At 45.4% G+C, this 27,298-nt stretch overlaps 1 protein-coding gene across 3 annotated transcripts in view; it reads left to right on the forward strand.

Moving 5' to 3' along the window:
- galnt13 (polypeptide N-acetylgalactosaminyltransferase 13) overlaps positions 1-27,298 on the forward strand; it is a 550,349-nt gene that overhangs the window by 466,116 nt on the left and 56,935 nt on the right. For all 3 annotated transcript variants that reach the window (XM_078552191.1, XM_078552192.1, XM_078552193.1), the window contains one exon: positions 21,803-21,937. In XM_078552191.1, the coding sequence (XP_078408317.1) occupies positions 21,803-21,937 (135 nt within the window). The remainder of the gene's footprint in view (positions 1-21,802; positions 21,938-27,298) is intronic.

A 27,298-nucleotide genomic window follows, 5' to 3' on the forward strand; every position in this document is an offset into this window, starting at 1 on the left:
AAAAAGCCAGAGAGAGCATGCCTCCATTTTGGGGCATTGTGTCCCTCACTCAGTGGCCTCCTATTGCTGCTTTCAAGCTCCTATTCGAGTCATAGAGTTGTTACGGGCTGGATTTAATGTTCCCAACTTGGGTCCCACCCACTGGTTGGAAAACCGGTGGGAAACCCGCATCACTCCTGTGGGGGAGGGCCAACCAAATTAAGTGCCTGTCAGGGTGGTGGGGGGGCAGCTTTCAGTGCCCCCTCCCACCCCTTCCCGACATTGGGTCCCTCAATCATGCACAGAGTGCCTGACAATGAGGGTTTTCTGGATGACTCCTGGGAAAGCTGTGCGACTCCCACTTAATCCCTGAGCCACCACTAAATTCCAGTGGGCTAAGGGATAATTGGTATCAATTGGCTCATTCATGAGCGATGAGCGGCTGGCTTCCCACATCAGCCCCTTCCTGCCTCCAACTTAATCGAGTGAGATTTTCCCGCTGCCAGGAGATTGACATGAGGTCTCTCCCGTGATCAAGTGGGCCTGGTCGCCGTGTTTTCCACCATAAGGGCAGGATTAAGTTTCGCTCTATGGCACAGAAGGAAGCCATGTGGCCCATCATGTCCATGTTGGCTCTCTGTGGAACAATCCAGTCAGTCCCATTCCCCTGTTCTATCCCCAGAGCCCTGCAAGTTTATTTCCCTCAAATGCCCATCCAATATTCTTTTGAAATCATTCATTGCCTCCACTTCCATCGCCCTTGTAGGCAGCGAGTTCCAAGTCATTACCACTCTGCATAAAAAAGGTTCTTTCTTGCATCTTTTCTGCCTCTCTTGCCCAAAACCTTAAAACTGTGTCTCCTAGACCTTGTACCTTCAGATAATGGAACAGTTTTTCTTTGTATATCTTTTCCAAACCTGTCTTAATCCTGTACTCTGTCAAATCTCCTCTCAATCTCCTTTACTCCAATGAGAACAACCCAGCCTCTCCAATCTAATGGTGTAACTAAAATTCCTCATCCCTAAAACCATTGGCCCTCCAACTTCAAGAGCAGGATTGGCCATTAATTGGCCGATTAAGGGAAAATCACAAACGTGTGACTGTTTCCTACACAGTGCGAGCCTCTGGCCCCCATTTGAACCTGATGACAGGGACCTAAAGCCCACTGGAAAATCCTGCTCCTGGTTCTCCCTCACTCCCTTCTGAAACATTGAAGTGACACTGGCAATTGTCTAATCCTAAAGCACCATTCTGGAATCTTGAAAGACTTGGAAAATTATGACTTACGTATTAGCAATTTCCTCACTTATTTGTTTTAATAGGCCTACTTACATTACAGTGGCCTAAGCCCAGGCTAGCTCTCGTCTAAAGTAAATAAAATGGCTAGAAAAGTAAGATGTACCACTGAATAATAAAGATTTGTGTTGGTTCGGGCCGTGTCAGCTTAGGTCACATACTTCCCACACTAAAGGTGAGGTTCAAAAAAAGTGCGTTTTTTGGATGTGTTCAGTTTTCAGATTTACAGATAAAGAATACTCGACCTGAAGACTGGAGCAGAAACCATCACATCCCTGGACATTTATCTACATTCAGTCCCATTGTTTTCTTCATTACCATTTTTCATATTCCTTTTTGCATCTCTTATTTCTTTATATCCATTTGTTGTTTTTTATAGCTCTCCCAGACTACTAGATTTACACTTTATCTTGCATTTGTTTAGGCCTTTTCTTTTAGCTTGATATTGCTTCTTCTCTCATTTGATGACCATGTTTGCTTAACTACAGAAGTGGAGCTTTTGTTTATTGGGGCATATGTACTAGTTTTGTATCATGCGAAATATATCTCCGAATATTTCCCACTGTGTAGGTTTCCGCAATCTACTCAGCTTAATACAGTCAATTTATTTTTCAATCCTTCAAAACTTGCCTTAGTTAATTTTAAAAAGTTAGTTTGAAACTTTAGCTTCTCAAACCTAATATCAAATTCAACCATCTAATGGTCACTACTTGCAAGTTGCTGCCCAACTGTCAGATTGTTAGCTAATTTTGGTACCTGTCACTAAATCTAGTCTTGTCTGTTCATTGTTCCTTCCAAAACATAGGACTAGATTTTCACTATCAAGGTGGAGAAAACTTTTTCACATAGCAAGTAGTTAAGATTTAGAATGGAGAGTGTGGTGGAAGCAAGTTCAATTGAAGCATTCAAAAGGGAACTAGGTTGTTGCCTGAAAAGAAAGAACGTGCAGGGTTACGGGGAGAAGGTGGGAGAATGGCACTAAGGAAATTGCTCATTTGGAGAGCCGTGCAGACACAATGGGCTAATGGCCCCCTACTGCACTGTAACAATTCTGTAATTCCTGATATCAGACCTGCCGACCCTGGAAGAAGATTGTAGGTGGCTACTGGGGCAGGCGAGTGCCGAGGTAGGCTTGTTAGAAGGCCAGCCTCGGTACTCTGGGACTTCAGCCCAGCTATTTTAAAAGCTATTAAGCCTCTGGCTCTCACCCCTGACACCCTCTCACTCTGTCACCCAACCCCATGGCCCCTCCATACCAACTCCTTCTCCCATGCCACTTTATACTACTATGCTTCCTCCATGCTAACTCATGCCTACCACTCATGCCCCCTCCATCCCAACTCTCATCCACACCCCCCATGTCCCCTCATAACCCCAAGCTCCCTCCATGTCACCTCATACCCCCATGCCCCCTTTTTTTTTATTCTTTAATGGGATGTGGGCTTCACTGGCTGGGCCATTTATTGCCCATCCTTAGTTGCCCTTGAGAAGGTGGTGGTGAGCTGCCTTCTTGAACCGCTGCAGTCCATGTAGTGTAGGTACAACCACAGTGCTGTTAGGAAGGGAGTTCCAGGATTTGACTCAATGACAGTGAAGGAACGGCGATATATTTCCAAGTCAGGATGGTGAGTGACTTGGAGGGGAGCTATCTGCTGCCCTTGTCCTTCTAGGTGGTAGTGGTTGTGGGTTTGGAAGGTGCTGTCTAAGGAGCCTTGGTGAACTCCTGCAGTGCATCTTGTAGATGGTACACACTGCTGCTACTGTACGTCGGTGGTGGGGGGAGTGAATGTTTGTGGATGTGGTGCCAATCAAGCGGACAGCTTTGTCCTGGACACTGTCCAGCTTCTTCAATGTTGAAGGGGCTGCACTCATCCAGGCAAGTGGGGAGTATTCCATCACACTCCTGACTTGTGCCTTGTAGATGGTGGACAGGCTTTGGGGAGACAGGAGGTGGGTTACTTGTCGCACAATTCCTAGCCTCTGACCTGCTTTTTTAGCCACAGTATTTACATGGCTAATCCAATTCAGTATCTGGTGAATAGTAACCCGCAGGATGTTGATAGTGGAGGATTCAGTGATGATAAAGCCATTGAACATCAAGGGGCGATGGTTGGATTCTCTCTTGTTGGAGATGGTCATTGCCTGACACTTGTGTGGTGCGATTGTTACTCGCCACTTGTCAGTCCAAGCCTGGATATTGTCCAGGTCTTGCTGCATTTGGACATGGACTGCTTCAGTATCTGAGGAGCCATGAATGGTGCTGAACATTGTGCAATCATCAGAGAACATCCCCACTTTTGACCTTATGATGGAAGGAAGGTCATTGATGAAGCAGCTGAAGATGGTTGAGCTGAGGATAATACCCTGAGGAACTCCTGCAGTGATGTCCTGGAGCTGAGATGACTGACCTCCAACAACCACAACCATCTTCCTTTGTGCTAGGTGTAACTCCAACCAGTGGAGAGTTTTCCCCCTGATTCCCATTGACTCCAGTTTTGCTAGGGCTCCTTGATGCCACATTCGGTCAAATGCTGCCTTGATTTCAAGGGCAGTCAGTCTCGCCTCACCTCAGGAGTTCAGCTCTTTTGTCCATGTTTGAACCAAGGCTGTAACAAGGTCAGGAGCTGAGTGGCCCTGGCAGAAACTAAACTGACTGTCAGCGAGCAGGTTATTGCTAAGCAATTGCAGCTTGATAGCGCTGTTGATGACCCCTTCCATTACTTTGCTGATGATCGAGAGTAGACTGATGGGGCAGTAATTGGCTGGGTTAGATTTGTCCTGATTTTTGTGTACAGGACATACCTGGGCAATTTTCCACATAGCCGGTTAGATGCCAGTGTTGTAGCTGTACTGGAACAGCTTGGCAAGGGGAGCGGCAAGTTCTGGAGCACAAGTCTTCAGTACTATTGTCAGGGCCCACAGCCTTTGCAGTATCCAGTGCCTTCAGCCGTTTCTTCATATCACGTGGAGTGAATCGAACTGGCTGAAGACTGGCATCTATGATGCTGGGGACCTCCGGAGGAGGTCAAGATGGATCATCCACTCGGCACTTTTGGCTGAAGATTGTTGTGAATGCCTCAGCCTTATCTTTTGCACTACTGTGCTGGGTTCCTCCATCATTGAGGATGGGGATATTTATGAAGCCAACTCCTTCAGTGAGTTGTTTAATTGTCCACCACCATTCATGACTGGATGTGGCAGGACTGCAGAGCTTAGATCTGATCTGTTGGTTGTGGGATCACTTAGCTCTATCACTTGCTGCTTATGCTGTTGATCCCCTGGCTTGATGGTAATGATAGAGTGAGGGATAGGCTGGGCCATGAGGTTACAGATTGTGTTCGAGTACAGTTCTGCTGCTGCTGATGGCCCACAGTGCCTCATGGATGCCCAGTCTTGAGTTGCTAGATCTGTTTGAAATCTATCCCATTTAGCACAGTGGTAGTGCCACATAACATGATGGAGGGTATCCTCAATGTAAAGGCAGGACTTCGTCTCCACAATGACTATGGGGTGGTCACTCCTACGGATATTGTCATGGACAGATGCATCTGTGGAAGGCAGGTTGGTGAGGATGAGCTTTTCCCTCTTGTTGGTTCCCTGACCATCTGCTGCAGACCCAGCCTAGCAGCTATGTCATTTAGAACTCAGCCAGTAGTGGTGCCACTCTTGGTGATGGACATTGAAGTCCCCCACCAGAGAACATTCTGCGCCCTTACCACCCTCAGTGCGTCTTCCAAATGATTTTCAACATAGAGGAGCACTGATTTCTCAGCTGAGGGAGGGCAATACGTGGTAATCAGCAGGAGGTTTCCTTGCCCATGTTTGAGCTGATGCCATGAGATATTATGGGGCCCAGAGTCTATGTTGAGGACTCCCAGGGCAACTCCCTCCCGACTTTATACCACTATCTCTGCTGGGTCTGTCCTGCTGGTGGGTCAGGACATACCCAGGGATGGTGATGGTGGAGTCTGGAAGGTATGATTCCATGAGGATGACTATGTCAGGCTGTTGCTTGACCAGACTGTGAGAAAGCTCTCCCAATTTGGGGCTAGCCCCCAGGTGTTAGTAAGGAGGACTTTTCAGGTCGCCAGGGCTGCAATTGCCATTGTCGTTTCCAGTGCCTAGGTCGATGCCGGGTGGTCCGTCCAGTTTCATTCCTTTTTTTATGTCTTTGTAGCGGTTTGCTAGCTCAGCTTGCTAGGCCATTTCAGAGGGCGTTTAAGAGTCAACCACATTGCTGTGGATCTAGAGTCACATGCAGGCCAGACCAGGCAAGGACGACAGATTTCCTTCCAACAATTTTTACAGCAATCAACAATTGTTTCATAATTTATTTCATTCAAATTCCACCATCTGCCATGGGGGGATTTGACCCCAGGTCCTCAGAGAATTACCCTGGGTCTCTGGATTATTAGTCCAGCAACAATACCACTACGCCATCCCCCTTCATAGGCATTCACCCAATATCCACTATATGCAGATCTCAGGAACTATTTGGAGATGAAAAAAAATTAGGGAAGCTCTCACTCATACACACTTGATTCAAATATTTTAAATCCCCTCAAGAGTTCAATCTGTTAGAAAAATAAACTTCTATTCAGCAATCACATCAAAGACAGCTAATCCCTTAACAGCCTTTTTAAATTGTCAATCAAAATGCCTCAACAATGATACCTAAAACTCCTTCAAGTGCGCTTATGTCCACTCCGTAAATTTGTGCCTCCTACACCCTGGGTTAAGGCCCATGGAACAACGAAAATAGGGACCGGGATTTTCCATGCCCACAGCGTTGGGGCATGTTCAGTGGCGTGAGCAGACAATATGGCATGATCGGTTTCACGATGGTATGAAACCAGCTCGTGATCGTCCGCTGGGCTGTGTTCTCCACCATCGAATGTTGGGAATCTCATTGTAATACATCAGCATATCATTATTAGGCCTGCCCGCCGGAATCGTGTGTCCTCCACCCTCCCACCCCGCTGGATCGTCCGCCCACGTAGGTGGGAAAACATGCCAACGTGTTTCACAACAGCACATAAGTAACATGCCCCTGGCGAGCTGCTCTTCGCTCAGGACTTCAAGGTTTGTTTGTCTACCTTGCTTCGGTCCGCACTTGCAGTTATCAGCGCCAGGCTTCACAGACAGCACCACATCACTTTTAGGGGGGCTCACGGTCGGTCTCTACCTACCAGATCAGCCATATGTAGGTGGCTTTTCAATGGTTGCAGGGCTAGGCCTTGCTTAGCGAAGGGGGAGAAGTGGCCTCAAGCAAAGGAAGAGGCTGCAGGACAAGAGCTGTACTGGGGAAGGAGGGTATCCCAGGGTGTGGGGCACATGTCGATCTGTCAATTGGCCTCAAGGTGGTGAGGGCTGAGGAGGCAGTCTCCGGAGGAGATGATGCCAGATGGACATGTGAGGGTGTGTGTGAGAGAGTGAGTGGCGATGTCTCTTGAGCTGACAGTGAGTGAGCTGCAGTGAATGTGTGATGGGCTTGACTGTGTGAGTTTAGAGTGATGAGATTGTTGCCATATCCTGAGATCATTCATCCTCTGTCTGCATTGGATGGCCAACCTCTTCTGTGCAGCATTGGCACTGATCATCACTGCCACCGCCTCCCAAGCCTGGTTGGTCATGCAGCTGCCCATCCCACAGCCAGAGTGGGGGCATAGGACATCGCAGCGGGTCTCCAAGCGTCCAAAAGACGTTCCAGTGACTCATCACTAAATCTTGGGACTACAGTTTTTTTGCCTTTCATGGACATCTTCCCTGCGGTAGTCATGGGCTTGAAGCATTGAGATGTGTATGCGCAGCTGGGCTTTAGATATGGCGCTTGGCTTGATGAAGCAGCGAAGTGATGGCATGGTGGGCGAATGAGAGCTCGCGCACCATGGAAACGGCATGTTTCCCAGGAATGCATAAATAATGCGGCGGGTTTGGGATGATATGGCCTGAAAGCCCACCATTGTGGCCGATGGGTAAAACATTTTACCCGCCCGCTGCCGCACTTAGTGCAAATCTGGGACGATTCCACCCAGGGTCTGTTTGAACTCAGCACCAATTTCAAATAGCCCTGCTGAGTTTGAGTCTCCTGTCTGTGTGATCCATGCCTTTTAAGAAGTCTGTAAACAATTCCTGCCAGAGTCTGGCAGCCTTTACCATTCCTTAACTCTACCCATGATACTTCCAATATGTTACCAAAATCCTTTTTTGCCTTTTATCAAAATTTCTACACTAATTTCCCAATGCTGTCCAAAGATCATATAGACTGAGATATTTAGTTTCCAATATTTATTTTTCTTTATTCTTTCATGGGTTGCGATCATTGCTACCAAGGACAGCCTTTGTTGCCCATCCTTAATTGCCCTTGAACTGAGGGGCTTGTTAGGCCATTTCAGAGGGTAGCTAAGAGTCAACCGCATTGCTGTGGGCCTGGACTCACTTGTAGGCTAGACCAGGCAAGGATAGGATGGCAGATTTCTTTCTCTGAAGGACATAAGTGAACCAGATGGGTTTTTATAACAATCGATAATAGTTGTCATGTACTTTATATCCCATCAGATGCTGTGTTAGGATTTGAACCCTTGCCCCAAAGCATTAGCTTTGGCCTCTGGATTACTAGGCCAATAATATTACCACTGCAGCACCACTACTTACATTAACTACATAAGGAATAGGAGCAGGAGGAAGCCATTCAAGCTGCCTCCGCCATTCAGTAAGATCATGGGTAATTTTTTGCCTCAACTTCCTGCACGATCCCCATATTCCTTAATTCCCTTTGTACCTAAAAATCTACCTCTATATTGAATCTACTCAACAATTGAGCAATCTTCAGTTCAGCAGGCGCGCACAGGTATCAGAGCCACGACGCCATCAATTAAAAGGCCACTTAAGGCCATTAAAAAGCCAATTGATCAAGATTTTATGCTGCCTGTGCGATTTTGCACTCATCACATGGGCAAAACGGGCAGGGGGGCAGCACACATTTTGCAAAACCTCATCCAAGGGCAGGATAAAATGGGTCAGCAGCATTGTCATTCTGAGTAGTGAGGAGTTTAGGAGATAGTTTGCTGCTGGTTGCTTGTTTGAACTTGACAGCTTCATCTCTGTTCTAAGCTTCATTCTTAGCATTTCCAGCCTTCCTTTCAGGACTCATTGGTGTCTCCAAGGCCTCCGCAGGATTTTGACCATGTGGACCCTTCCAGGTATCAGACAGCCTTCTGTTACCCTGGTAATGGGGATTGTGGTCTCTGCTGGAGACACCTCCTCTAAGGAGGAAGAGATGGGCAGAAGGGAGAAGAGGCCAGGTCTCCCTATGCAGCATCCAGGGGAGCGACTAGTGGGAGGAGAGGCACAGGCACAAGGGGCACAGAGCCAGCAGGTAGTCCAAGGCGGAAGGGGCCGCAGAAGACCCCACTATCCTGCTGCCAGGGTTTATAGGCAGTGATGCAGCTACCACAATATGTCTGAGGTGCTATGCCGAAGGAGGCTCTGCCTCTCAAGGAAGACCGTGACCTCCATTTGTCACATGATTAGGCCTGAGATCACCTCCGACTGTGTGGGTGGACACCCCATGCCAGTGGCTCTGAAGGCCACCATGGCCCTCAACTTCTTTGCCTCTGGCTCTTTCCAGGGGTCAATGGGGGATCTTTGTGGAGTCTTCCAATCAGCTGTCCACGGTTGCATCAAGCTGGTGACAGAAGCTCTGTTCAGGCGGGTACTGACATTTATTCATCTCTGTACGGACAAGGCCAGCCAGGCTGAGCGAGCCAGAAGCTTTGCAGCGATTGCTGGGTTTCTCCGCATCCAGGCTGCAATCGACTGCACACATGTGGCCATCAAGGTGCTAGCGGGTCAGCCGGGTGCCTTCGTCAACAGGAAGGGACTCCATTTGATGAACTCAGATAGTGTGCAATCACAAAATGCATATTCTGCAAGTCTGTACATGGTACCCTGGCAGCTCCCATGACACTTCCAGGTACCGAGGCTATCCAGTGTTTCAGCCCTTCTGGATGGATGGCTGCTGGGTGACAAGGGCTATCCGTTGGAAAGGTGGCCTATGACACCTCTCTGCCTCCGAGAACAGAGGCAGAGCAGCGGTATAACAGGAGTCATGCCTCCACAAGGGCGGTGATAGAGAGGACCGTAAGTCTTCTGAAGATGCGCTTCCAATGTCTGCACCGTTCAGGGGGAGCACTACAATACCTCCCCAGAGTGGGTGTCACTGATAGTGGTTGCATGCTGCGCTCTCCACAATCTGGCACTGGCAAGAGGGGACCCACTGGAGGAAGAGGATCTTGACACAGCTGCACAGGCCACAGAGGATGAATCCAGTAGTGAGTCAAAAGAGGAGCATGGTGAGGAGAATGCTGAGGGCATGGAGGCAGACCTTGGTAACCTCCAGGGAGGCAGGGACACCAGGGACGCTTTGATCTAACGCTCCTTCAGCTAGGCTGCCAAAGACCTGCTTCCACCTCATGCCAAGGAGGCCGCCTCCATCCAGGATGTTTGAAATGACCCTTTCATTTGAACCCAAAGTCCACTCAGTGCCTGTGCAATAAAGTTTAGAGCCACAATGTCCAGGATTACATGCAGTCATAGCCTGCACCAAAATATAAAGGTGAAGTACACTCAGGCCATTACGACAAAAACAAAATTTATGTAATTTTCACAATCAAACAAATTAACATTACCATCTCTGATGTTCATTTCCAAACCACTAAACATAAACAAAACATTACAGAATCAAAGATCACCCATGAACAGTCCCTCCTGTGCTCATGGTGCATTAAACTTACATTTACGACTGCTGCATCTTGGTGCCCACCCTCGCTGGCTGTGGCCTTGGTGGCAGCCTGCTGACTCTGATGTCTTGTTGACCTTGATGACCTTGGCGGCCATCATCTGGCCAGTGGGAGCGTCCAGTGCCACTGCTGGCATTTCCCCCGTCATTGCAGCCTCATCAGATGCCAAGGTCACTGGCAGAGATGCTGCCGTCATCCAGGGCGCCCTTAATGGATCCCGCAGAGATGACAAGCAGCTCGTGCTCGAACATGTGGTCGCTCTGGACCTCCCTGTTCACCATTGATGGTTGGGCGCCTAGCTGGGATACTGTGTGCCTCATCCATTTCCCACACTGGCACTGACCACCTGAGGCCTTTGCTGTCTGAGGGCTCGTAGGTTCGAACGCAACCCCAGGAAACCCTGATTCTGTTCCTGGAGCTTCGCATCCATGAGAGTCGCCAATCTCTCAATGGAGGAGACAGTGCGCTCGGCCATGAGGGTCAACGCAGTGTTTATGCTCTGCATGGATTCCTCCACAACAGAGACCATGGCATACATACCCACATGGATCTCTGCCAGATCCTCCTGTGTATCCCGCTGGACATCCAGCATCTGCCGCCTAATGGATGACTCCAGAGGCTCATCATCTGTCTTTGACTCAGCATCGTCCTCACCTCCAGCAGTTCTCCAGCTGCTGGTGGCCTGGCACTCTCTGTCTCTGCCTGCACCTCAAACGAGTGTGCACTCTCGCCACTGTGCACTGACAGTCTAGCCGAAGATCTAACGCCCACTGAGATGCTGGTATCTGTGCTGGTGCCTGGTTCGGAGAGCGGGTGTGACACAGGTGCAGCTGAAGCCTGGCAGTCCCCTGGCATCAGGGGTGGCTCTTTGGGATCCTGCGACCAAGTGCCTGCTGGCAAATCTAAGGGAGAACAATGACATGGCATTAGTTTAAGTCATCACACTGTCACTGTGCATGCCAGGCACCCTGGTGAGACAATGGAGATCTTCATCATGGTGACATCGTCTTTCAATGATCAATGGGGACTACAGTTTTGAGGCATCCCATCAATGAAGAGATTACACAGGAATGTTTGCACCATCCGAAGCTCTCACCTCTTACCCTTACCTTCGTCTAGAACCCCAGCCTCTACACGACCAGCTGACCGAGGCACCTCTCCAGCTCCAAAGCGTCCTGCGCAAATCTGTTCAGGATTAGGAAGATTGGGGGGCCTCTGCCTGTATGTGACCTCTCATTGTTGTTATGGCTTGTCTTCTCCTGAAAGAACAGAGGAGCATTGATTAGTCCACTCTCTACCTGCAGCGCCATTGCGGCCTGGCCAACCCCACCTGAGGAACACCTTGCAGGGCATGTCCGATTCGTTGCCCTTGAGTCGCAAGGTGCTTAGTCCAACCAGCCAGGGCTCACCGCCTTGGCCAGTTCTGGCATCATTGACAGTTGGCACTCAGACCCTAGCACCCCTGAGCTCCATGGGGAGATGGCCAGCCCTTAACACTTCACCAAACTGCTCCATGCCAGTGAAGTACTCACCCTTGCCGAGCACAGCAGGTCGTTGAACCTTTTGTGGCACTGCACTCACGAGCACCGCACAACATCATGGCTGCTGACCTGTGCTGCCACCTCTTCCCAAGCATTTTCAGTCTAGTGCGGTGGCCTCTTCCTCCTACCTCTGTGAACAAGGGTGTCCCTCCTGGCAGCCATCTCCTGCAGGAAGACCGCAAGGCACTCGTCCGAAAACGGGGGTGGGATGGTGGAGGGGGGGGTGGGGGGGGTGCCAAGTGCCTACCCAACCTGCCCTCCCGCCTGGCATCTGCAGCCGCTTTTGTGTCCATAACTTCGGTCTCCAGAACTCAGATGATATGTTCTTCCCTGTCAGCCTTCAGGGAGCTGCCTTTGCCATTTTTAAACTGCCCGCTGTATCACCATTGGACCCGGTGCCCGACAGGCCCCCGCCCCCGTCCGACCCTTCCCGACCATTGCGAAGACGCGTTTCACGCTGGGCGGGCCCTAATTGGCCAGCCAGAGTGAAATCGCAGTCGGGGGCAGATGGCCGTCAGGGGCCTGTTTCCCAACCGGACCCCAGCCTGCCAATCACGCGCTCCTGCCAAGTGTAAAATTCAGGCCCTAGTTTTACATCATGATAATATGTTCAATTTTAATTTTAGTTTGTACAGTTATCCTGTTATCTTGGGACTCAGTCCTTTACTGTCTTACATTTTGGGAGCAGTGACATGACATTAAGCTTTGTTCACAGTCTTGTTTAGAATACTTTAAATCAATTTAGAAGGTAAATTAAAGAACAGCGAGAGTTCTCTGGGCTAAACTGAAATATCAGCCAAGATCAATTTGATCATGCACAGATTTGAGTGAGGTATCTGTAAGGACTGATTTAACTACTCTAAAGTGCAATCCATTTATTAAAATTACTGAGCACCTTGAATGAAGTGCAGTGTATCCTGCATCATACGACTGTTCACTTTGTCTATCGTGGAACTGGTCAGTGGGATACATCAGGGCTGATCGTGTAGCATGCTGCCTACACCACTCTATTTCCTATCAGGCACTTGGTTCTAATATTACTGGGTTTGGGGCCATACAGCACACTTACTCCACCTAGCGCAGGTCAGTATGTGAGGAGGGCTGTTCCCCATAATGTGATTGGTACAGCTAAGAACAAGTCACTCGATACCTGTTGCAAATGGACAACAGGAGGAAGGACCACAAGAAAGCTTTTCAATTTTATTCCCCAGGGTAGCCTTGATCTTCCACAAGGATTATCTAGCCCACCTTCAGCTACACTATTAGGCCATGAGGTTGATTGGCTCCCCTTCAAATGTCCTGCTGCCCTCCATAGACTGGCAACTCCTTATTTGCTGCTGACTCTAAGAAACTAGCCGTTGGGGGTTGGCACTCTCCAAAACTGTTATGGCCAAAAGAATGGGAGTAATGCTGAAATATTCTAATCAGTTGCCTTTTTTGTTTGAGTTTAGTTTATTTGTGCATACAGCACACAGCACTTAAGGAGCATCGAATGCAGTTGCGCTATGTTGAGATCATATTATTAGTCCTGTTTAGTTTCCAGATTGCATTGTGAATCACCTTGTGATATTCTAGCAACGGTAAAATAAGGTATTGTTACTCATATGTCATAAACATAGGCTAGCAGCATTGAAAAACTAAATAAGAGCAGATAGTTGTTATATTCATTCATTAAAATCCTAATATCATGTCAGAAATTAAATACAGCTACAGCTAATGAAAATAGGTAATATTGCATAATATTGATACTGAAAAAGACTTGGCTGGCTCTTCGTATTTTTAACATTTAAATATTTTTCTAAAACAATGTTGATAAAGGAGTTTATTTGAAGAAAAGAAGCAGAATTCAGCAAATATTTAAGTCATGTGCTAAGTTACTGGAGTAGAAATTGGTAAACTGGCATGAACTGGGTTCAGGGAATGAGGTAGGCCTGAGACCTGGTCTTCTGACATTATATAAATATTCTGGAAACCTGCCAACACTTCATGCACATCCCCAGGCAGTTCACTGGAAAAGTGTAAGTCAGTTTTAGAATCTGTCAGTTAAATGTTGAGAGGAGGGGAAAGAGCAGGAATGGAATCAAGCACCAGTCCAGCAGTGGACTGCTTTAAGGGTGCTGTGGAACCCGAACAAAGAGAAATCGTCCTTCTGGCACCGTAGGAATCTTAGTTTTTAAAAATTAGCTTGCAATCTTGTTGGCAGCCTCCCTTTAGGGACTGCTGGCTAGACTGCACCTAAAATCATAAAACTGAACAGAGCAGGCTCAACACCTCCTCCACTGAGCAATGACTCCTGGAAGGCTCCATATTACAGTGGTGGAGGTGGAGTTGATAGCCTACCCCACCCCCCCCCAAATGAAAGCCAGCTGGACACTGACCCGCTTCACGCCAGCCCATCCCACAGCTATAACATGCTGCGGGCGGACTAACTTGACTGAAAGTGGGACTTCCGCTCCTCACTGGGGAGGCGTACCTGTCATCGGGAGCTGCCGGCCAATCGAATTGGCTGGCAGCTCCAGCAGTCCCGGCTGCGCTAAGATCTCATCAGTGGTCACTGCCAGAACTGCAACCATCCCCAAGTGTTACGATTCCAGCTGATGCTAATACTGGACAAGTCAGATCCCAGAGCGAAACCTGGCTTGATAGATCCTAACCTTTTTTTTGAAACTTTGGAGGAAAATTACTTAACAAATTCACAGGAATCTGCTGGTGAACTTTTAACACAGAATAAAATATTTATTAAACAAGAAAAAATGAACTACGTTACACCAGGCAAAAAAGGTTGGAAAGATCTCAAGACAAACACAAGAAAATGATTCAAATATTCTCTATTCCTTCACCCCAGCTCTCTCTTTACAGCCACATACAAACTCAGAAAGATAAAACAATTTACCGTATCCATCTTATAGTCTAATATTCAGGGTAAGTATGCAGTACATTTGAACCAATTGGCGAACCGTGGTCAGACACACCACACTCCAAAGTAAATGACAGATGCGACCAAAGCAGATTCTATGGATTCCTCAACCGCCCAGAGGCTTGTCACATCCTGAGCCAACTGCTTTCCCTGAAACCCTGTATTTCTCATGAGGGTTTCCAATCTCCATGTTTGAAGAACTCACCTTGGAATTCTCTCCAAAAGTCATTCCCACTCAGACGCACCTTCCGAGATTCCTTTCCCCTGAATCTCAAATCTCACCTTCCAAGCTTTCAGATTTTTGGCTGTGTCAAGCAGGACACCACTGCTCCAAAAGGGGTACCTTTGACCTTACGGCCTGCAGCTGCAAGTCACCAACCATCGGCTGCCCTCTCGGATGTTCTGGGTTTCTCTCGAGCCCACTTTGCTTCAAGTTTGCTTCCTGCAGCTCTTTCTTTAATTTGAAGCTTGTTGCTGTGCTCCTTTCTCTTGGCTTTACTTAACAGGATCTGTTTCTGATCTCTGTCCCTGTATCTTACCTGAGACCTTCTTCTGGGACTTCTTTCTGTCCCACTTCCTGGGACACCTCTCGAATGGTGCTCCAGTTCAGGTCACCTGACCTGCAGTTTTACACCTTTCACTTCTTTTCCTTCTGCACAGGGCCAGTTCCCGGCCTGAAGACGTGAAAACAAATGAACTGCACATGCGTTGGCCAGGAAGCGGCCACACATGCCCAGAAGTCCTGAAACCCTCAGGGAACTGTAGTTCCTGGACTGTGCCTCATGTAACTTCAGGTAAGTATCGGTGTTCTTTACACAAGAACAAGGCCCAATGGATCCCAGAATAATGTAAATCCGAGGTATTGGGCAGAGAGGATTTGGCCAGCTTGGCAGGGGGGGGGGGGGGGGGGGGGAGATGGTGGGTTTTGGACAGTAGGCAGGTAGGAACAAAGGGATGGGTACTATCTTAGGGAGGTGCCCCCGATTCGCAAAGGGCACCCCCTGAAAATAGAACATACAAGTATACGAAATAGAAGCAGAAGTGGGCCATTCGGCCCCTCGAGCCTGCTCTGCCGTAAGATCATGGCTGATCTGTTTGTGTTTTGAGTTCCACATTCCCATCTAACCCCGATAACCTTCAATTCCCTTGCCTAACAAGAATCTATCTACCTCTGCCTTAAAAATATTTAGTGACTCTGTCTCCACCGCCTTCTGAGGCAGAGATTTCCAAAGTCGCACAACCCTCAGCGAAAAAAAATTCTCCTCATCTCTGTCCTATAAGGGTGACCCCTAATTTTAAAACAGTACCCCCTATTTCTGGACTCACCCCAAAGAGGAAACATCTTTTTCACATCCACCTTGTCAAGACCGTTCAGGATCTTATATACTAAATCAAGTCACCGCTCACTCTTCTAAACTCCACTGGAAACAAGCCCAGCCTGTCCAACCTTTCCTCATAAGACAACCCGCTCATTCCAGGTATCAATCAAGTAAACCTCCTCTGAACTGCCTCCAATGCATTTACATCCTTCCTTAAAAGGAGACCAAAACTGCACATAGTATTCGCGATGCGGTCTCATCAATGGCCTGTATTACTGAAGAATAACATCCTTACTTCTTTGCTCAACTCCCCTTGTAATAAAGGATAGCATCCATTAGCCTTCTTGATTACTTGCTGCACCTGCATGCTAACTTTTTGTGACTCATGAAAGAGAACACCTAGACCCCTCTGCACTTCGGAATCCTGAAGTCGTTCTCCGTTTAAGTAATACTTTTTTATCCTTCCTGCCAAAGTGAACAACTTCACATTTCCCCACATTATACTCCATCTGCCAGAATTTTGCCCACTCACTCAACCTATCTATATCCGTCTGTAAACTCCTTATGTCTTCTTCACAACATACTTTCCTACCTATTTTTGTGTCTTCTGCAAATTTAGCTACCATGCATTCGCTCCCCTCATCAAAGTCATTGATGTAAATCGTAAAAAGTTGAGGCCCCAGCACAGACCCCTGTGGGACTCCACTCGTCACATCCAGCCAATGAGAAAAAGACCCATTTATACATAGTCTCTGTTTTCTGCCAGCCAGCCAGCCAATCTTCTATTCAGGCTAATATGTTACCCCCTACACTATAAGCTTTTATTTTCCACAATAATCTTTGATGTGGCACCTTATAAAATGTTTTTTTTTGGAAATCCAATTACAGGCTCCCCTTTATCCGCTGTACATGTTACTCATTCAAAGAACTCTAATAAATTGGTTAAACATGATTTCCCTTTCATAAACCCATGCTGACTCTTCACAAACTTTTCTAAGTGCCCAGCTATAACCTCTTTAATGATCGACTCTTAACACGTTCCCCATGACAGACATCAAGCTAATTGGCCTATAGTTTCCTGTTTTCTGCCTCCCTCCCTTCTTGAAGGGTTATATTTGCTACTTTCCAGTTTGATGGAACCTTTCCACAATCTAGGGAATTTTAGAAAATTGACACCAACACATCTACTACCTCATTAGCCATCTCTTTTAAGATCCTAGGATGAAGTCCATTTACAACCCAAGACTTGTCAGCCCACAGCTCCATCAGCTTGTTCAGTACTGCTTCCCAAGTGATTATAATTTCACCAAGTTCCTCTCTCCCCTCAACTTCCCAATTTACAGCTATTACTGGAATATTTTTTGTACCCTATTAGTGAAAACAGAAGCAAAATACTTGTTCATTTCATCCACCAATTCCTTATTATCTACTATTAATTCCCCATTCTCACTCCCCAGAGGACTGACACTCACTTTAGTTACTCTTTTCCTGTTTAAATATCTGTTGAAACTCTTGCTATCTGTTTTTACATTCCTAGCTAGCTTCCTCTCATACTCTAATTTCTTTCTCCTGATTAACCTTTTAGTCATTCTCCGCTGTTCTTTATATTTCGACCAATCATTGGACCTGCCACTCATCTTTGCAGAGTTATATGCTTTTTCCTTGGGCTGAATTTCACCCTTGTTGGGTGGGCTTGGCGGGGGCGATTGGGAAGCTGACCACCACCCGCGATCAAGGACGGAAGCTGATTTCACGCTGGCGGGCCAATTAAGGCCCGCCCACATGAAACGCGAGCAGCAGCGCTTAGCGCTGCCTGTGCGGATGTGGGGGGCAGTGCAAGTCGGGCAAATGTGAACTTCAAGCACGTACGTGAGTGAGCGCTTGAAAATCTCCCTGACGCACAGAGCTGCCTCAGGGAGATGAAGAGTTTAAAAAATAATAATAAAGAGATTAAAAATGTTATAAAACATGTCCCCCCATGTGACTCTGTGCAGCGACATGTTATTAATTAAATTTTACATTTTTAATTTTATTTTTATTTGCAAAGTGCAAAAAAGTGCAAAGGCCACTTGACCTTTTCGCCTGCCCACCAATTGTAAGGTTGGACAGGCAGCGAAAAATTCTATTTAATTGATCCGTTAATGGCCTTAACAGGCCTTTTGGTTGTCGGCAGGCGCCCTGCCTACTCCGGCGCGCACACGCCGACCGAAATATCGCGCAACTGCGCGTTGAAGTCAGGACGCTTGCCCGATGTCAACGTGCGTCATTTTACGCTCGAGCAGGTCAGGCGCACACCCGCCCGCCGAGCTAAAAATTTTGCTCCTTAAGTTTGACGCTTTCCCTAACTTCTTTAGTTAACCACGGATGGTGGGTCCTATCTTTTGAATTTTTCTTTATAGTTGGAATATACTTATTCTGAATATTCTGAAATATCCCCTTAAATGTCTGCCGCTGCTTCTCTATTGATCTATCACCTAGCCTCGTATCCCCATTCACTTCAGCTACCCCACTTTCCCTAGTACTGATGCCAGTGCCCCACAAACCAGAACCCACTTCTCCCACACCAGTTTTTGAGCCACATATCCATCTCTCTAATTTTATGTACCCTATGCCAATTTGCACGCAGCTCAGGTAATAATCCAGAGATTATAACCTTTGTGGTTCTGCTTTTCAATTTAGTGCCTAGCTCCTCATACCCTCTATGCAGAACCTCTTTTCTAGCTCTGCCTATGTCATTGGTACCTACATTGACCATGACAACTGGATCCTCCCCCTCCACTGCAAGTTCCTCTCCAGCCCTGAGCAGATGTCTCGAACCCTGGCACCGGGAAGGCAATGCAGCCATCTGGACTCTCACTCTGTGCTACAGAGAATAGTGTCAATCCCCCTAACTATACTGTCCGCTAATACCACTACGTTCCTTTTTGCCTCCCCCCGCACCCCCATTTGAATGGCTTCCTGTACCGCAGTGCCATGGTCAGTTTGCTTATCTGCAAACACTTACTGCAGATGTGTTTGCCCTGCATCACAATATTATCCAGGAGCTCCCACATGCTTCAGCCTTGTCACATCAACTGTCCTGCCATCCTTAATATGTCCTAAATAATTACTTAATTATATTAATCACTTATTTATGTTTTAAAAAATATTTTATTAACTTTACCACCAATTTGTGTACTATTTTAAACCTTAGGGATAGAATAGGACTTACCCACTTACCAGATACTCACCAAACAGCTAGCTCCTTTCCCTGTAGTAGAGGAAGAACTAATTCCTACAGGGTGAGAAAGATAGGAAGAGAAAAGGAACACCTCCTTCCCCACTTTACTGAACTCCCCTTTTCAGCAAACTCCAAGTATTCACTCAGTTACCTCAGCTGCACTCCATCTGCCTTGGCTGCACTAAATTTATAGTAAATTGAACTGAGGCTAGGGTAACCAGATTCAACCAGTTAGCTAATTAAGTACTCAGCTCTCACAGCAGAGAGTGAGCTTACCCTTTCCAAATTGCAAGAAAGAAAGAACCCAGCCTGCATACACAGTACTTTCCAGTTACTGCTAATTACAGACTAGATTGGACTTTAAGAGCAAAACTTAAGAATAAAATTAGCACCTAAAACTCCCCCTCTCACCAAACTCCGAGGCCAGAATTTTACGTCCTGCGGGTGGGCACCCGACCCAAACAGGAGATGACATCAGGTGAGCGTCCTAATGTCACCGCGCACTCGCGCTATATTTTGCTCAGCAGGCACGCTCAAAAATCAGAAGAGCACCTGCCGACAATTAAGTGGGCAATTAAGCTCATTAACAGCTCAATTGTAAGTGGTCTTTCGTAGCCTGCCCAACCTTACAGTTGGCGGATGGGCCAATCTGCCAGGCAGCCTTTACATTTTTGATGAAACCTCTCGCAAGAGCAGGATGAAATCTCCGTTAGGATTTAAAATAAAAAGAAATATCTGTGGACACTTTTTTTTATGAGGTATGCTTTCAGGTACTTGATTGTGCTACATTGACATTTTTCGCTGCATTTTTGTGCTTTCTTTTATTATTTGGAGGTCTGCAGCTGTCTGTCTTCAGGGAGCTCAGTAGAAACACTCACCAGCACCCACGGTGATATCGGCGTCTGCCCTCTTCCTGCCCCCACCGGCAGTGCTGAGCCTTTCTCAGGGCGCGTTTCACTCTGGCTGGCCGGATTTGGCCATTAATTGGCCAGTCAGTATGAAATCGTGGTCAGGGTCCGATTGCGGTTAGGGGATGGTTTCCCGTCTGCTCCCGGGCCTGCCGATCGCGTGCGCCTGACGAGTGCAAAATTCAGGCTCAAGTCCTCAGCTTAGTTTCCTCAGCTGAACTCTGCACTCCCCTTTCGAAAATGTTTTAACAAAAATGGCCTGCCCACTGCTAGCTGACTGCCCACGTCAACCATATTGTGGTGTGGGCAGCATATTATTGGGTACAGTTGGCTTGTTAACAAGCTCAATTGACCCTTGATTATTTGTTTAAATATGGCAGGTGGGCTACTGATTTTGGCACCCACCCACCTACCATATTATGGGGGTGAGCTTGGGGGTAGGCCGGAAGTTGTGGGCTGAGCACCTGCCCTATTTTACATGCCACCCCTCCCTGTCAAAAACACACCCAGCAGGGGCATGTAAAATCCAGCCCAAGGGACCAAAAGCCTGTTTAAGGTCATCACCTGAGGTGCCTATCGAGCCTGCAGCAGCCTATATTGGGAAACGAAATACAATAAACAGGAGGACTGATTCACAACTAAGATTCTTCTAAGAGAAGCAGTGTTTGCAAGGAATTCTGGTGAGGGAATCACGGGCAGGCAATCCCTGATTTTTTAAAAAACTTTATCAAATTAATGGGGTGTGGTTTCCTGACTTGTGCCCCCAGTGGCCATTGTTTCTTATAAATGGAAAATCCTTAGGAAATCAATTTTAAAGCAGTTTTGAATCACATGTCACCTTTTCATTCTATAAGTTGATAGAAAATGCACAGAACACACAATATAATTACAAATTCTGAAAAGTTGGAGTGATTAGGATCACCGAGAGGTTTTGCATTTATGAACCCAACTGCTTCATGAATCATGTTTCAGATTTCGGGACAATAATGAGTACCAGCCAACAGGCAAAAATGTATATGCTACAGGCTTTGGATAACATGCCTATGATTATTCTACTTACTTATCTGCTCAAAAATTTCAATTATTCAACATTGGATACGTAACTGGGAACTCCTGCTTCTTCCAGTTCCACATCAAACTTTTAAAAAATGTACGGAGTTTTTCCTTTGCAGCAGCTGCTTCACCGCAGCGACCACTGAGAATCCTAGGCAAATCAAGTCTTGTTGAGTTTAGCCATTTAGCAAGGAGGTCTTCAAACATGCGTTAGGTCTCTCATTTGCACATGGGAAAGGTCTAACACCAGAAAAATTCCCTGACTCACTATAGGGATGGATGCCCTTTAGATGTCCTTAGGAATTGTCCCCAGAAATTTTCTGCCTTGAAAATGGGGAGTAATTTCTCCCCAAGTGGCTTGAAAACTGAATGAAACACGATGGGGACAACACGTTTCAAAAGCCCTTCCAGAGGTAGTCCTGAGTATTTTGATGAGATGTTTATAAAATGCGTAAATGGAAATAATTACTTAGAGAAATTCAATGGTATCCTGAATGTAAAACACCTACTTTCCATTAAATTCACTATGGGAGGACAATCAAAGGATTTTTAAAAAACATTGAATATTACAATGCTTTGAGGTATTTTTAAAATCATTTTATTTCAAATATGCTACAGTGGGAGAAATGTCATAACTGTAACTTACAAGTAAATACCTAAGGCTTTAAGATAATTTTATGACAGTAAAAGTTGTACGGATTTCTTGGTGTTAAGCAGAAATATGAAATGTGAGCCATGTATAATTTTGTCATTTTTCCTTCCCTCCAGGTATTCTCCTACACAGCAGATAAAGAAATCAGGACAGATGATCTATGCCTGGATGTGTCTAGGCTAAATGGTCCAGTTGTCATGTTGAAGTGTCATCACATGAGGGGGAACCAGCTGTGGGAATATGATGTACAGGTTCGCTTGTTACTTACTTAGTCATGATTTATAAAGCATGTTCAGAGACCCACACTTATCATCATCTTCGTGCATGAGGAACATGCTTAAACATCAGTGACACATATAACACAAATAAAGGAAATTTCTTCCTCAGTAGAATACAAATATCCTGTTTAAATCATTGCACATAACTGCATTTAAACTTGCCTTTAAATGGTTGTTTTAACCTGCATTTAAATGGGTGTTGTTACAATCTTGTATATCAGATTGATAACTTTTTAAAAGAGCTTAATTTCCCAATGACCTATGGAAAGAATCCAAGGACAAGATTTCACATTTTAAGACTTTTACTGTAACAAACAAACCAAAATAAACATAGACCAAACATTACTTAACAGGCAATAATACACCAGACTAAAGAAAAGGTACTTTAGCATCAACTAACCAACTCAATCAAGATACATTTTACAACCACTTTCACTGTGTACCATACTTCACAAGTCCAACGCAACTCCCAGATCTCCCAGATCTACAGCAGTCTCACTTCTCCATGTTACACTAAGAAGATACTTCGAAAATCTTTCTACTCAGCCTGAGTCTTCCAGATTGGATTTTCACCAGCAAGGCCAGCCTTGGCAACTCCTTTTTCCTTAAATCTCCAAAAGCCCTGTCAGCTCTGTCCCTTTTCTTTTGAACAGAAAACAAGCTTTCACAAGCATCCTGCTTCATTGTAAACACAAGTAGTCCTTCTGCTTCTCTATAGCAGTAACTGCTTTCTCTCTCTCTCTCTCTCTCTCTCTCTTTCCCTCCCTCTCTCCCTCTCTTTCTCTCTCTCTCTCGTGCACGCTCTCTTGCTCTCTCTCTGTGTCTCAAAAATCAGCTGCCCCTTTGAGGTACTATGTGTTTCTCTCCCATAGCAACCAGATCACATGGGTTTGTCTCAGTGTGGACATGTTTATTATAACTACCCTGTCCCTCTTTTCAGAATGTTCTGTTTCACCTAAATTTAAAAGGGACATTTTAAAAAATGATGGCCTTTTAAAGCTCAATGTTTGTATCATGATATAAAAAATAATTTTTATTAGGTTTCAAGTCAACACTTTTGAAGGAAAGTATTGCATACAACAACCAGGATCAAAATGCTGCTTTAGACACTGATGATTTATTCATTATATTCCATAAGAATCAGACTAGATAAGACTCATTGGGCAGAATTTTCTGCCTGTCGGACGGGTGGGCCCGACCCAATCTCCAGCGGGCGGGGAGACGTTCCCCGCAAGAGAAGGCCCGCCCAGCATGACATCCGGTGGGAAGTGCTATGCGCTTCCTGTGCAGGCCGGGGGGGGGGGGGGGGGGATTCCCCAAACGCGAGAGTGCGCTCTTTCGCACATGCGCACGAAAGAGCTAAGTGCTGCCTTAGGGAGATCGCTTACACTTTTAAAAAGATTAAAAATAGAAAAAAAAATTCCCTGACATGGGACATGTTCATAAATTACAGTAAAACTTTATTAAACTTTTTAGAACCCTGCATGAAACCTCATCCTACCGCTTGATGAGGTTTCATGTTTTTTCTATTTGCCGGCGGGGCTCCTGGCCTGCCCACCAACCTTAAGGTTGGACGGGCAGGTCCTTTAGTTGTTTAAATGATCCTGGCAATGGCCTCAATTAGCCATTGACAGGTCGGCGGGTGCACAGCTGATTTTGCTGCGCCCCTGCCTTCCTGAAAATTTAAATGGGGCGGGATGACATCGGGGGTTCATCCCGCATCATTTTACGCAATGGCGAGTGGGCCCTGCCCCCTGCTCGCCGACGGCAAAATTCTGCCCATTTGCTTAACCACAGCTTTTTCCACTATTAGTGTACTTGTACTATAAAATTATGTTTACTTAATCTTAAGGTGCTTAAGCTCATGCACAGTGAAAAAGTGAATTGCGTAGAATTCAAGAATGTACCAGTTAACAATACACACACTCAATATATAATATATTATACAGCTGTTTTAATAGCATATTGAGTCAAAAAGATTAGCATACAGGAGGCCATTTTGTCCAGGGTATTCAGATAGAACTCTAATCCCATTTCCGTGCACTCTTTATATTCTATTTCAAATACCCATTTTAAATTAGATAATGTCTCCATCTCAGTAGTCAATTGTAAAGCATTGCATATGTTAACAATCTTCTATATGAAAACAAATTTCTTCTAACTTCTCGCTTCTAATAATAATTCTCGGTCTACACCTCCTTGTTACAACCGCTGAGCAAGCCAAATCCCAGAGGGAAAATTGTCTTACTGATTATAACTATTTTTTGTTTTGTATTTTGAAAATGAGGGGAAAACTACTGATCCCAGAAGAATAGAATGCCAATAACACTTTTAGGATTTTAAAATTATAAGATTTATTAACAATAAAAGGAAAAAAACTTAAACATGCAAGATTAAAATTACACAGTTGAAGCAGGCTTACAAAACATTCCCAAAAAAGACCCCACTTGATCAAAACACAGAAGTAAAGTACTTGGCAACAAATCCCTTATAGATTTCTAACCATAAAAATCCAGTAATATTACCCCAGGCAAGAATTGCTGTTACTTCAATAACGTATACAGCTGCTACTTTTATAAAGTATTGGAAGCAGTCTAGAAAATGTTCACTAGGTTGATCCTGGGTATGGAGGGATTTTCTTATGAGGAGAGGTTGAGTAGGTTGGGCCTATACTCATTGGAGTTTAGAAGAATGAGAGGCGACCTTATTGAAACATATCAGATTCTTAGGGGTCTTGACAGGGTAGATGCTGAGAGGCTGTTTCCCCTTGTGAGTGAGTCTAGGACCAGAGGGCATAATCTCAAAGTGAGGAGTTGCCCATTTAAGACAGAGATGAGGAGGAATTTCTTCTCTCAGATGCTTGTTAATCTGTGGAATTCTTTACCACAGAGGGCTGTTGATTCAAGGCTGAGAGAGACAGATTTTTAATCAGTAAGGGAATCAAGGGTCATGGGGAAAAGGCAGGAAAGTGGAGTTGAGGATTATCAGGTCAGCCATGATCTCATTGAATGGCGGAGCAGACGCAATGGGCCAAATGGCCTACTCCTGCTCATATGTCTTATGGTCTTATACCATGTGACACCGTACTCTCTTCCACTCTGCTGTGGAACCGAAGGACATTTAGAAAAGACTGCTTTCTGAAAACAAAAACTTCTCCGGCTTGAAACTGAATGGCTACTTCAAATTCACAACTTTTCTCACTACAGAGCTGGTCTCAGGACATTTTCCCCACACAGCCACACAACTCAACTAAACCTCTCTCTTAAATATCTTTGTTTTCCTTTCATCCTAGACTCTGTTGTCCTAAGCACCTCCTTGAACTCAACTTTTCCAAAATATAAAAATCTTTCATGTCTTCCTATTGCCTCCACTTTTGGGTGAAATAAAATTTAATAACCTTCCCTTGTTTACTAATGAAACTTTTGTAAATTGTAACGGTTCCTTAAACTCCCTTTGAAACTTAGCAGCTGAAAAGTCAAGTCCTTACCTTTCACCTAATGCAAATGTTAAAACCCAACTATTTTACTTGTAATTCCAACTTCACCATAGCCTCTCATTAGAAATGCATGCATCTATCACCTTTACCTTTCATTTCTCAGTTCCCTCAGACAAGCTGTCTTTACTAACCTTCCCCTAGTTTAATTACCCATGGAATGCACACACACAGCTCTCTTTACAGAACACCACCTTATTCCCAAAAATATTAAAAAGATAACACCCATCTTCACATTCTTGATACTAATTTGTCAACAAATGGAAACACCAACATTCCTACCTTGAAAATACCTAAAGGCTGATCTGTTAACTTCTCCATTTCTGTGAAAAAGACTCTTTTTCTTTTCATAGCTACACCCTGTCATTCAATCTTCATTTTACTCTTTCCATGATTCTAAATATCCAATCAATGACAGAATACCCAGAACCGCAATACTAGAACTATGCCCTTTTCAATTCAATATGATCTCTACTTTTTATTCAATATCCTCAAACTTAAAAGTCGTTAATCTATATGTCATTTTCTTGGCCTTTTCTATTTTCGCTGCCACCTTTAAAGACACATGTATCTACACTTCTAACTCTCTTTCCCACCACTTTTCTTAAGAATTCATTTAGTTTATGCTACTTCCACCATTCTCTTGCCTCTAAATGTATTATTTCATCTTTCACCATACTGGACTACATCTGCCAGCTGTGCACCCTCTCAACCAATCTGTCACCGCCCTCCTTTAATCTTCTGCATTCTTCTTCAATTTGCAATGTTCCCTAATTTGAAGTTGCATAAAATTTACAGCATAGACACAGGCCATTCAGCCCATCTGATCTATGACATTTTTATGCTCCATATGAGCCTCTTCCCACCCAATTTCATCTAACCTGATTAGTATATTATTCTATTGCTTTCTGCCTCATGTACTCACCTGGACTCCCTCGAAGTGCATCGATGCTGTTTGCCTCAGCTACTCCTTGTGGTAGCAAGCTCCACATTCTGACCAATCTCTGAGTAAAGAAGTTTCTCCTGAATTTCTTTTGGATTTGTTATTGACTGTTTTGATTCCTAGTTTTGGACTCCTCCACAAGTGAAAATAGATTTTCTTTGCTGACCCTTCCAAACACCTTCATAATTTTAAGGACCTCGATTAGGCTACCCCTTGGCTTCCTTATTCTTTAAGAAGAGAACAGAACGCCAGCCTGTTCTATCTATCCTGATACAGGAAAGTCCTGCCATTTGCGACTTCCTGGTTCGCGTTTTCACTTACCCACACTTTGAACTTTGTATACAGTATCGCGTGGGCAATGTTCGCTCATCCACGGTTTCTTCTCCCTCTCTCTTTCCTCGGGGAGACAACGGCCATAATGGAGCAGAGATCGGAACAGTTGCAACTGAAGTACAGCCTGAGCGAAGGGATTAATGTGAAAATGTTCGAATCTCGCAGCAATAATGGCTGTGTTCATTTTGAAATCTTCACCAGTGTATTGCTCAGAGTTTCCCCCATCTGTCAGTTAGAGGTACTGCACCACAATTTAGAGCAGAGTAACTGCCCAAAGCAATGCTCCCCTCACATGGCTGGAACCTATCTAATTCAGCCCCATGGAAAAGCATGTTCATTGTTCGCAATTTCGCCGTTTGCGAGGTTTCACAGGAACGTAACCCCCACAAACTGCGGGACTTTACTGTAATCATAACCTCTGATTTCTGTTATAATTCTTGTAAATCATCAACGTATATGAATACCAATCTTCTTATGCCTCTGTTCAAATCATTAACATTAATGGAAAACAAAAGTAGTCCCAAAATATATTCCTGGAACATACCATTAGCCACATTCTGCCAGT

Source organism: Cetorhinus maximus, chromosome 11, assembly GCF_964194155.1.
Source record: "Cetorhinus maximus chromosome 11, sCetMax3.hap1.1, whole genome shotgun sequence".
NCBI classification, from domain to species: Eukaryota; Metazoa; Chordata; class Chondrichthyes; order Lamniformes; family Cetorhinidae; genus Cetorhinus; species Cetorhinus maximus.